This window comes from Berghia stephanieae, chromosome 7, assembly GCF_034508935.2.
Source record: "Berghia stephanieae isolate SIO BIC M18660-M18661 chromosome 7, UCSD_Bste_1.3, whole genome shotgun sequence".
NCBI lineage: Eukaryota > Metazoa > Mollusca > Gastropoda > Nudibranchia > Aeolidiidae > Berghia > Berghia stephanieae.
In genome coordinates this window covers 12,133,337-12,146,632 of record NC_088366.1, presented here as the reverse complement: position 1 = coordinate 12,146,632, position 13,296 = coordinate 12,133,337, and the positions used below count along the sequence as shown (strand labels likewise).

General features: G+C 40.2%; 1 protein-coding gene across 1 annotated transcript in view; it reads left to right on the top strand.

The window, feature by feature from the left end:
- Nucleotides 1–2,618: 2,618 nt before the first annotated feature.
- LOC144976114 (putative chitinase 10) overlaps nt 2,619–13,296 on the top strand; it is a 52,819-nt gene continuing 42,141 nt past the window's right edge. Inside the window, exons 1-4 of the mRNA XM_078920294.1 lie at nt 2,619–2,764; nt 6,420–8,074; nt 11,680–11,719; nt 12,370–12,750. Of these exons, the coding sequence (XP_078776420.1) occupies nt 2,762–2,764; nt 6,420–8,074; nt 11,680–11,719; nt 12,370–12,750 (2,079 nt within the window). The 5' untranslated portion in view covers nt 2,619–2,761. The remainder of the gene's footprint in view (nt 2,765–6,419; nt 8,075–11,679; nt 11,720–12,369; nt 12,751–13,296) is intronic.

Here is a 13,296-nt window from a genome sequence, read left to right as displayed (position 1 = left end):
CGTTTCGGCCTTTAACCTTCTTCAAGTAAACGAGCCCCCATCTACAAGCGTCATGTCTCGTACTACATGTTTAAAAAAACAAGCAAACGAGCTTTTGTATAGCGCAATAGGAAATGGCAATCGATAACAATGAATGGGCCCCACCAAACCGACTACTGGCAGGCCACGGCAGGACTGCTGCAAACATGCATCAGTGGGGTCTGAGGGAGTCAACCAACTTCAACCAATCGCTTCCGTCAGAGAACGGTCCCCTTTAATCACCCATTAAAAAACAACTGACAAGATTACTTGCGTAATGAATTTGATAACGTCAAAGCTTCATGACATGCTTGTAATCGGCAATGTACTAAAACGGGAACTTTTTCTAAGAGGTACGTATATCTAGGTCCGATATTTATTCATTAATTTTTTTTTAAAAATTGGGCTCTATATAACGCAATATCCACTAAATGTGCTCAAAGCGCTTTACAAGGGGTCCCTGGTCAACAGCAACATTTAACATGTATTACGGGACATGGCGCCTGTTAGGCGATATTACAATTTTTCAGACAAAGACAACACTGTTCACGGCCAGGTACTCGTTTTACATCTAAGTACAGTGAATGTGAGTAAAGAGTCTTTTCCAAGGACTCAACTATGCGCCGAGCGCGAGGCTCGAAACCAGGACCTTCCGATCCGAAAGCGAGTGTCATACCACTAGACCACATAGCCACATTCATTAAATATATTGGAGTTGACTTCTGGGTATAAGCGATTCATCCCGGGAATTAATCCATATGTCTAGAGACTGTTCCACTATTCGCAACCTGTAGACGCTCTAGGCATAGCCATCATTATGTTATAGATAGAATGCGCTTGGCCAAGGAGTTCACAACATTGCCATCCGGAAGACCAACACACAAACTGTGTGTAACCATGAACTTTTATAGTCTGGTTAATACAGTTTAGTGAGAACAACTCACAAACGCGGATGGCAAAAACGATAACAAAGGCCTGAGTGACGTCATCTTTGAACTTTCTATAGATAGTATGCAGATGACGTCACTCAGGCCTTTGTTATTGTTTTTGCCATCCGCGTTTGTGAGTTGTTCTCACTAAACTGTATTAACCAGACTATAAACGTTCATGGTTACACAGAGTTTGTGTGTTGGTCCGTTATACTTCCGGATGGCAATGTTGTGAACTCCTTGGCCAAGCGCATTATATCTATTAGCCTGACACTGAAATCAAAGAGTGTGTAGGGTCACGTAGTTACCGAGAGCTCTCACTTGTCTTAACCGCAATGCTATTGTCGCGTGCCAGGCGAGACAGCGAGATGCGTGTGCTCCGCGTGTATCATGCGCGCTAGGCTTACTGATACAATGAAGAAAATACGAGTAGAAGACGGAAGATGCTTGGGTTCACCAAAAGCGGGAAGTGAGAGCTCTTGGTAACATAACAATCGTTACCTACACGCTCTTGGCTGAAATCCAAAAGGCAGTTTGACGTCATTATTTGTTTTTTTGCACCGCTTAGTGAGTTATCCTTAGTAGAGCTCATGGAAACAAGTTATTTTATTGGTTGAACTATTGAATACAACTCACGATTTGTTTTCTTTTGTGGCCAAAGACTGGCAGTTTGACGTCATTTTTTGGTCAGTATCAGGCCATAACTTTACGAAGGCCACGCTCGAGGTCGAGGTTGGTCCGTGGCCTTCGAAAAGTTATGGCCTGATACTGACCAAAAAATGACGTCAAAATGCCAGTCTTTTGCCACAAAAGAAAACAAATCGTGAGTTGTATTCAATAATTCAACAAATTAAATAACTTGTTTCCATGAGCTCTACTAACGACAACTCACTAGGCGGTGCAAAAACCAAATAATGACGTCAAACTGCCAGTCCTTTTGGATTTCAGTATCAGGCTATAACATAACGATGGCTACGGTTGGTCGCCCGGACGATGAATGCATGGCTCCGGCCAAAGACCAATCAGCATAAAAAATACAGAAACATCAGTTTTTCCTTTGGATGGCGTGGCAGATAATACGTGGCTTCTGTACACGTCATTGGAGTCGAAGTTAGGACCATTAGGGTGTCGAAAAAAATCCAACTATTGTAAAGCACCTCTGAAAACTATTTGTGGATATTGGCACTATAGGGAAGGAGATTAGCGGAAGTGTAGCGTCCCTTGTTTGGACGTCATCTTACAGAGAGAACGTCAATTTGGTTTTGCGCATGCGTCTCTATCGTCCTCGCTTTCGGTGAAGTGTCTCATGCCGCTTTCACCGGAAGCGAGGACGAGAGACGCATGCGCACAACCAACATGACGTTCTCTCTCTAATAACTTTTCCGCTGGTGACGTCCAATCAAGGGACGCTACTCTTCCGCTAATCTCATTCCCTATATCAAATAATTATAATAGTAATAGTAATAGAACTTAGGGCCCTCTGTATCAAACTGGCAACCACTGAAACACCTAAAAAAATGCAAATTACAAACGTTAATGGAAAGACAGAACCGATTGATTGAAATTATATTAAAGAAACATTTGTTTTCTGGACATTTGATGGCACAAATTGTACGTCAATAGCTTGTAATTAAACGGTTTTATATTTATTAAAGCATACCAAAAACACACTATCCTAATTATTTTTGTCTGGTGGTATATAAAACGTTTAAACAGCCGTCGCATTCAATTATCTCAACGGACAGCTCAGAAAATACGTAGTTCAGAAAATACTTCCTCCAGCATAAGACATTTCCTATGGTACAGACATTACAATGGTAAGTAAATAAACTAAATTGGAAAGCTTCTTGAAGTTCTTTTTTGTTCTTGGTGTAAAACAGTAAATTTTATTAAAATTTTATAGTGCACCCGACGTGCACTTATTTGCAGTTCTGATAACCCTATTTCTTATGGGCTCATTGTTGTAATGGATATCTCAAATTTTTTTTTTAAAATGACGCAGAATATTGTCCATTACAACACTGTTAAACTAGGCCCGACGTGGGTTCGGATGTCAGACCTGCATATACGTAACCCTTCGCCTCAAAACGGTATTAAATCGGGTTGGTTAAGATGTTGAAAATTGAATTTATGGCCAGAAATATCAGACTTCTGTTGAGTTTATATGATTTATTGAGGAGAATGGATACCATATTTTAGGGTGGGAATAATAATAATAATAATAATAATAATAATAATAATAATAATAATAATAATAATAGATCTTTATTGTCCACAAATATGGCAATTTGTCATTTAGTTACACTTGTCATAACGTTATATGATAACTATAACATTGAACAGACACCTCTCTCTCTCCCTCTCTCTCTCTCTCTCTCTCTCTCTCTCTCTCTCTCTTCCTCTCTTTCTTTCACCAACAATGCCAACAATTTATATTTTTGACCAGTTTAACATTAAATTCGGCTTTTAAGCATATGGTTCGTTCCGACATAATACCGTTTTGGGACGATGGGTCACATATGTACAAGTCGAGAGCACCCCATCCCGAGATTAAAGTTTATCTTTTTTTTCTTCATTTAGCTGCATTTGACATAAAGCACAGTGAGGCGTAAATGCAATGTTTGTAAGAATAAATAAGCAATGTGAAACTCAATGAACATGGTGGATATGTGGAGAAGCCCTATGTAAAAATACATTTAAAATTTCTAAAATCCTAACCAAAGCCCGGAGAGGAATGGGGGGCGTTTTAAAGGACTATAATTTTGTCATTGCTCTCTCATTATCGGTAAGACGGTAGAAATAAAGATTAAGCTTTTATATAGAGCAATATCCGCCAAACGTGCTCAAAGCTCTTTTCAAGGGGCCCTTGAGCACATTTAGTGGAGATTGCGCTATATAAAAGCTCAAGTTTTTTTTACACGCATTGGCGACGTGACATCAGACTATTGAATCCTATTTATCTGGCAAGTGCGAGTGCTGCAAGAGAGTTTTTAAAAAATGAGTTTTTATATAGCGCAATATCCACTAAACGTTCTCAAAGCGCTTTTACAGGGGGTCCCTGGCCAACAGCAAAACGTAAAATGTAGGACGGGACATGACGCCTGTTAGGCGATTTTGCAATTATGGACCTTAGAGTTTTATTTCATTACATGTTGCCAGAATGAGACAGCAAACCAATAGAATAGGAAATCGTAGGAAAACAGCGTGGAATGATTATGGACTTAGAGTTTTATTTGATTACATGTTGCCAGAATGACCAAGAAGCATTCCAGTAATGAGTCCTGGAAACAGTTTCATTTTCTATATTTACATATTTTCTAATGACGATAGATCCAATTAGCAAATTCTTTACCGCACTCGTGCACCGTCGCAAACCCACCAGGAAGCTTCGTCACAACACACCGTTCAACTAGATGCTCTGCGGGCTCGTTACCACAACGGGTAATATTGGACAGGTGGATAGTCCCCACTGATGAAGCTATTTTCCCGTTTGGCAGGTTCTCGACCGAAGCCGATTCGCTGCCATCCATCGGTGCCTCCTCTTGCTGCTGGAGAAACCTGGCAACTTCTACTCCATTTTCGAGGAGTCTATGTCGTGGCAACATCAATAGTAACTACCCTGAACCAGAATACTCTGTAAATCAGAAATTTCTGGATTCAAATGAGACCGAGTTAATCCCTGAAGAACTAAAACAAAAAACTGCAGTGCCATCCGTACTAAAGTCACAACAAGATCTTGACAGCCTCAAAACTGTGGCCCAGGACCGTGACCAATGAAAACAATTAACAACATGGATGGAGAGAGCAGCTTTGACCATCGATTTTGACTAAATCACACAATTCTCAACAGCGTCATTCGGACTGCGAGGCTTACTACTACTACTACTACTACTACTACTACTACTACTACTACTACTACTACTACTACTACTACTACTACTACTACTACTGCTATTACTACTACTACTACTACTACTACTACTACTACTACTACTACTACTACTACTACTACTACTACTACCACTACTACCACTACTACCACTACTACTACTACTACTACTACTACTACTACTACTACTACTACCACTACTGCCACTACTACTGCAACTACAACAACAACAACAACAACTACTACTACTGCTACTACTACTACTACTACTACTACTACTACTACTACTACTACTACTACTACTACTACTACTACTACTACTACTATTGTTATCGGGTTGATTCAATCTCTTGGGAGCATTTTGATTGCGTTTCTGGTAGGTGGAAAATGTCACATAGCATTTCCGTCGTTGAAAGTGGATAGATAGGGAATGACAACAGTCCGCATCTAGCCCAATAGTAGTATCGAATGGCTACACCTCTATTTTGAATCTTTTAACCCATTCTTCAAATTCTTTTCCTGCCTTATAAGCTGTCTCGTCGCCTCCTGATAGGATTGTCACTGGGCAGTGGAGGACGATGTGGTCCATTGTCTCAGGGCCTCCTTGGCAATGACGGCATGCATCTGATTCTCTCAGATTCCATCTATGCATGTTAGCTGCGGTTCTGCCATGTCATGTCAAAATGCGGTTGGAGGTGACCCAGCATTTTCAGCTATTGCAGAGAAAGCCAGGTGTTCTTTCTGTTGGGTCGGGTATGATGTCGCCTCCCCTGGGGCTGTCTTGGTTCCACATCGACATCCATTCCTCTAGCCCAGTGTTGATGGATCTGTACATGCCTCAGCTGCTTTCCAATATATTATACTGCTTTATTCTAGAAACACCCATATTTAAACATTTGGCCAGAAAACTCGTCCTTCAAATATCGATCAACTTCATGAAGTCCCAGGCTTGATAGTTTTTGCCAAGATGAGGGTAATTTAAATCGATCGATATTTGAAGGACGAGTTTTCTGGTCAAATCTGTTTAAAACTGGGTTTTTCCAGATACGGCAGGATATCGATTGATGTCTTCCGTAATGCCAGGCCAGGCAAATAGGGAATGAGATTAGCGGAAGAGTAGCGTCCCTTGATTGGACGTCACCCATAGTCTGTGATGTCACCGGCGGAAAAGTTATTAGAGAGAGAACGTCATGTTGGTTGTGCGCATGCGTCTCTCGTCCTCGCTTCCGGTGAGAGCGGCTTAAGACACTTCAAAACCAAATTGACGTTCTCTCTGGAAGGTGACGTCCAATCAAGGGACGCTACTCTTCCGCTAATCTCATTCCTTATAGAAGTGGGTCGAGATGAGCTCCTTTGTAGCAGCCGATCATACACGTCCTCCGAAAGATAATTAGTATCAATGTAGAAAATCTGCTGACGATGACGATTAGCTCAAGCAAAACATCGTATAATAAATTCTTTTCTATAAGGCTGATTATTTTCCAGAGATATGCTCGAAGGTAAAATATTGCCAGTATATAATTTAAGCACGGTCATGCAGCCTTCCCCAATCATTTGATTAACAAGCTTATTGAAATCCCCAGGTGATGTACCGAATAACTCCACTGTTCACGACCCTTCTTCTAGGTGTTTCCGTTTCGGTGCTCGTAGACGGCTTCAAATCAGATTTCTGTCAAGGAAAATCTGATGGCCTCCACGCGGATCCAGTTGATTGTCAAGCATACTACAATTGTTACGAACAAAGAGCTTATTGGGCCAGATGTGGTACCACACTTCTGTATAACGACAACATAAAAGCGTGTGACTGGGATAGTAATGTAGAATGTGAGGAGAGTGAGACGGATCATGATGTCAGTTTCTGCAACGACAAACGCGATGGGTTTCATGTCATTGAGGATTGCCGTAGATATTATGTGTGCGATTCTGGTAGTGTTACTAATTTCCATAGGTGCGATGCTGGATTACTCGTCAACCCCGCCACAGAAACATGTGAGACTGAAGGAACTGTTGAGTGCCCAACTGAATCACAAACCTCTGACTCTCAACAATCTTCGACGCATCAAAAAAACACAGCTTCAACGGACACAGCTTCAACGGATGAGAGCAACCAAACGTCCGGCTGTGGGAGAGTAGTGTGTTACTTTACTAATTGGGCACAGTATCGACTTGGAGATGCCAAGCAATTACCCGAAGATCTTGATCCTTTCTTGTGCACACATATAATCTTTGCTTTCGCCAAGCTGAATGGAAATATGCTTGCACCGTTTGAATGGAACGACGAGGAAACTGCCTGGAATCTTGGAAATTATAAGAAGGTGACTGGGCTTAAAGGCAGAAATCCGAATCTTAAAGTTTTGCTTGCAGTAGGAGGTTGGAATATGGGAACTGCTCCTTTCACTTACATGGTAGCAACCTCAGATAGTCGGAAAGAATTTGTCGATACCAGCATTGATTTCTTGAGAGAACGAGGATTCGATGGCCTTGACCTTGATTGGGAATATCCTGCTAACAGAGGAAGCCCTCCTGAGGATAAAGATCGATTTTCAAATCTCCTGAGGGAATTGAGAGCAGCATTCGAACAAGAAGCATCTGATACCGGAAAGCCAAGACTTTTACTCACTGCTGCTGTAGCAGCCGGAGACGAAACGGTAGAAACGGCTTATGACGTTCCAGTTTTGAATGCTGAGCTCGATTTCATCAACTTGATGAGCTACGATTTACACGGGCCTTGGGAAGCACAGACTGGCCATAACAGTCCATTGTATTCTGGCAGCTGGGAAGATCCGAAGACAAATGTACATTGGGCATTAGACAACTGGGTGGAAAAGGGCGCGGAACCAAAAAATCTTGTTATCGGCTTGCCTCTCTACGCACGAACCTTTAGACTTACGTCAGCCTCAAACAATGGCGTCGGTGAAAGGGTGAGCGGACCCGGAAATGCTGGGTTGTACACAAGAGAAAAAGGATTTTTGGCATATTACGAAATCTGTAGTGAGATAAATGTCGGTGCCTCGAAGGGCTTCATCGACGAGCAGGAAGTACCTTATATTTCCTTTGGAGATCAGTGGGCTGGGTATGACGATCCAACAAGCCTGCGAAACAAAGTCAGATTTATGCGTGAGAACAACTATGGAGGGGTCATGGTCTGGGACCTTAGTCTTGACGATATGAAGGGCAGTTTCTGTGGTCAGGGTCCATATCCATTGATGACTGCTATCAATGATGCGTGTAAAAATTAGTCCAAACTATCGATGAAATTGAGCAAAGACAAATAAAGTGAATATTTTCGGTCTCACCTTTTTCAATGATGTGAAAAGTATGACTTTGATATACAATCTTTGGATTGTATATCCCAAATATCATACAATTGTACTGTTGTTTTTCTATATGCTCAAAAGCTGAGGCTATGATAGTAATACGCTTCAATAAATATTATTAAAAAACTGAATAAGAGTGCAAAATATTCCAGCATTTCTCAGAGTCCCTTTTCTTATTGATATTATTGCTTGTTTTTCCAAAAATCATTTAAGTTATGTAGTGGTATCCCTTTATAAGCACAGTCTTCGGGAATTAAGAAGAGCGTTCTTATAGCCGAATCGTGCCTATAAGCGGATTCAGATGAATGATAATAATGATAATAATAATAATAATAATAATAATAATAATAATAATAATAATAATAATGATGATTATAATAATAATAATATATAATAATAATAATAATAATATACATAATATAATAATAATAATAATAATAATAATAATAATAATAATAAATAATAATAATAATAATAATATAATAAATAGTATTAATAATGATAATAATAAAAATATCAATAATAATAATAATAATATAATAATAATAATAATAATAATAATAATAATGATAATAATGATACTATTACTACTACTACTACTACTACTACTACTACTACTACTACTACTACTACTACTACTACTACTACTACTACTACTACTACTACTACTACTAAAAAAAGTTGAGCATTTATATAGCGCAATATCAACTAAACGTGTTCAAAGCCCTTCACATGGGGGTCCCTGACCAACAGCAACACTTAACATGTAGGACGAGACATGACGCCTCTTCGGCGATATTACATTTTTTCCGACAGAGACAACGCTATTTACGGCCAGGTTGTGGAACCTAGGACCATTAGGGCTAACCCACACTGGAGACCGACTCCGACGACCCGGCACTGCCGTCCTCTGTTGACTTCCGGATAAAGACGTCGGACACGGAAAAAATACTAAGAATAACGAGAAAAGCCAATAGACCTGCCCATACCAAGCACCCGACGGCCTCTGCCGTTTTAAAGTCAGCTTGCATGGGTAGGTCTAGCGTCTCTACTCTTTATTATTAGTAATTTGTCCGTACCCGACGTCTTTAACCGGAAGACGGCAGAGGACAGTGCTGCCGGGTCGTCGGAGTCGGTCTCCGGTGTGGGTTAGCCCTTAGGGTGTCGACCTTAAGGCCCTCAGTGTCGAACACTACCTATTAGAAAAAAAAATTAACACATCTAAAAAAAAAAATGCAAATTAGAAGTGTTAATGGAAAGATAGAACTTATTAATTTATACGAAACTAGCAAACTCACAACATCAACAGCATTGATGAGAATCACAAATGACTTGCTGCAAATTACTGATCAAGGAAAAACCACCGTCCTTAGTCCTCTCGATCTTTCGGCGGCCTTTGACACCATCGACCATGCCATACTACTTCGAAGGCTACAAGTTACTTTCGGCATATCGGTCATTGCTCTAAACTGGTTTGCATCATACCTTACTCAAAGAACTCAATCAGTTACAATTGGGGAAGTAACTTCGTCAGACCTTCATTTTGGTGTGCCTCAAGGATCCGTTTTAGGTCCAGTCCTTTTTGTACTTTACAATTACCCTGTTGCGAGAATTTTAGAGCAACATTATCTCGCTTACCATATGTACGCTGACGATACCCAGATGTATAGCATTTGTTTGCAATCCGATATTGTTTCAAAGACAACCGTTTACGAACAATGCATCAACCATGTGATAAGATGGATGTCTGCAAATAGATTAAAATCAAATGGCGATAGGACCGAAGCCTTATTCATTGCTAGTTCCAATAATAAGACAGATCCATCTACACTGGCACTGACAATCAACGATAATGATAAAATACAACTTACAACATCAGCAAAAAATCTCGGCATCACCTTAGAGAGTGATCTGTCTATGAACAAACATATTGACACTATGAGAACAAGTGCTATCTGCATTCTAAGAAACATCAGATCAATTAGACCATTTAATAATAGGGAAACCTGTAGCAAATTGGTAACATCTTTGATATTCTCCAAAAATGGACTACTGCAATGCACTGTTTGTTGGTCTCACAAAGGACAAATTAAACAAACTCCAGAAAGTACAGAACATGGCAGCCCGCGTTTTACTGCAGAAAGACAGGAAAACTGCAGTTCCCAAATTACTACGGCAGCTGCATTGGCTGCCAGTGGACCAGCGCATTAAATATAAATCTTCAACTATCGTTTTCAAATGTTTGGAAGGCTCGTCACCTGCATATCTCTCAAGCCTCATTGTACGCTATAGATAGTATGCGCTTGGCGAAGAAGCTCAAAACATTGCCATCCGGAAGTATAACAGACCAACACACAAAACTGTGTGTATCCATGAACGTTTATAGTCGGGTTAATACAGTTCAGTGAGCATTACTCATAAACGCGGATGGCAAAAAACAATAACAAAGACCCGAGTGACGTCATCTTCGAACTATCTATATCCCACAGCGATCGACGAACGACCTCAAATTGAAAACACCCCGCTGCCGAGTGAAGGCTGGTGAACGCGCCTTTCAGCATTCTGGTCCAAGGATGTGGAATTTTCTACTACTTGAGATACGTTCTTCGTCTTCGCTAGAAGAATTCAAGCGTCGATTGAAGACATTCTTATTCCGACAGGCTTTCTTTTGATTATGTGTATAATTAGCGTTGTTCGTGAACTGTGTTAGGCTTAATCTATGTAATGCGCCCAGATCCCTCCAAATGAAGGGATGTTTGGCGCACTATAAATCTATACCATTATTATTAATCCTTGAAGTAAAACTAATTATTGAGATTGAGAGAGACAGAGAGAGAGAGAGAGAGAGAGAGAGAGAGAGATAGAGAGTGAGACAGTTAGAGAGAGAGAGAGAGAGAGAGAGAGAGAGACAGTGAGAGATAGACAGTGAGAGAGAGTGAGAGGGAGAGTGAGAGAGAGAGAGAGAGAGACACCGTGAGAGATAGAGAGACAGTGAGAGAAAGAGAGAGACAGTGTGTGTGTGTGTGTGTGTGTGTGTGAGAGAGAGAGAGAGAGAGAGAGAGAGAGGAATGCTGGAATATACGAGTGTAATGAAAGAGAACAAGGTCCGAATGAATGTTATGCTTTTAGGTAAAATACTCACAACCTCTGCCCACCAGATGAATCCCACCACACCACAAAACGATGTGACCGTAGGCGTTTATAGATGGAACGAAATCGACGTTACTCAGCTCTTAAAAGCCTTAATGGAAAGATAGAAGAGATTTAAATATATTATGATATTAAAAAGAAAATAATTATCTACCTAATCGAAGGTTTAAATTGCACGTTAACAGCTTGAAAACAAATTAAAGGGCAATCCTTAAAACAAAGCCATGCAGAGTTGAACTCAAGTCATCCTACCCTACATATTGTTTTTTGTCCGATAGTAATATATATATAAATTGGTAGACACGCCAGTCCGTTGCATTGAGTTATCTTCCAATTTCATCACATAATTTTTTTCTTTTAAAAACGTTCTCTACAGTTTTTATAATATAACTTTCCTATGGTACAGACATTGCATGGTAAGTGAATGAACTCAATTTTTTTTATTTTGAAATATGTTTTTGTAGTGTAACCCCATTTCAAGATTAACGTTAAGCTTATGTTAAAAAAAAAAAATTAACTGTAGATAGTTATAACGCACTATTTCTTCTATTGCGTAGCAATACGAGATGAGATCAGGCTCTAGCGGGTCGAGATGCACTCTGTTGTAGCATCTGTTCATAATATACGTCATCTGCATGGTGTTTTGTGTCAATGTCCAGTATGTCCAGAATAGTTGAAACGACGAGTTGAAGCAAAACCTAGTTGTATAATAAATATAAATAAAAATAAAAATAAATTCCCTTTATTCGTCCCATAGGGGAAATTTGTCTCTAGGGTCTATTCCAAGGGAAGACTAGAATAACCCAGGCGCAAATTGAGCTAGGGCGAGGTGACTTGCTCAAGGCCACACAGCGCAGCGACGGGTGATCAAACTCGGTACCTTTCGGGTACGAAGCAAAGACCGTACCGCTGAGCTACGCTACGCTGCCCCTCAATTCACCTTTATTATGCTGAGTATTTTCCAGAGAGTTGCCCGAATGTAAAATATTGCCTTTATCTAATTATCTAAGTATGATTATAGAGCCTTTTCCAGTTATTTGATTTACAAGTTCACTAAAATTCCCAGGTGATGTACCGAATAACCCCACTGTTCGCGACCCTTCTTCTAGGTGTTTCTGTCTCGGTGCTCGGCGGGGACTCAGGTTTCTGTAAGAGAAAAACTGATGGCCTTTATTGGGATCCAGCTGATTGTCAAGCATTCTACAGCTGTCGTGGACAAAGGACTTTTTGGGGCAAATGTGATACCGGAAACTTATTCAACAGCAAAAGTAAAACGTGCGAGTTGGAGAGCTTTGTTAAATGCACGGACATTCAGAAAGGTGTTAATTTCTGTGACGGCAAGAGCGACGGGGTTCATGCCGATAATGAAGATAGCCAAAAATATTATGTGTGCGATTCTGGCACGGCGCAGTCCTTTTCGTGCACTGATGGATTACTCTTCAACACCGTATCTAAATTATGTGACAAGAAAGGGAAAGATGATTTCTCTATCATAATTTCAGCTCGAATAGATGTCAAAAAAATATAGAACCCTCTCAATAGTTAACGCTAATAATTTTACTTTTAGTTGTGAAATTTTATGTAGACTAAATAAAAAATAAATGACCAAATAGGTTGAAACAAAAGGTGTTTTGTCATCACAGCCCTTCAGAGTATATATGGGTTTTGGCGTTGTTTTTCTTTTCTCTCTCTTAACTTATCTTTGCTCGAATATAAGTGGTGTCTGCGAAATCCACGAGCTTGACTCCTCAAACCAGATGAAGTCGTTCCTTACGCGGAAAAACAATGTTAGGATTTCAGTTTCTCTGAGGACCAGTGGCTCATGCCGTAGCCAACGTTAACATATAAGCCTGGTATTAGAACACAATAGAAAGAATGCGCTTTGCCAAGGAGTTCACAACATTGCCATCCTGAAGTATAACGGACCAACACACAACTATGTGTAACCATGAACTTTTATAGTCTGGTTAATATAGTTTAGTGAGAACAACTC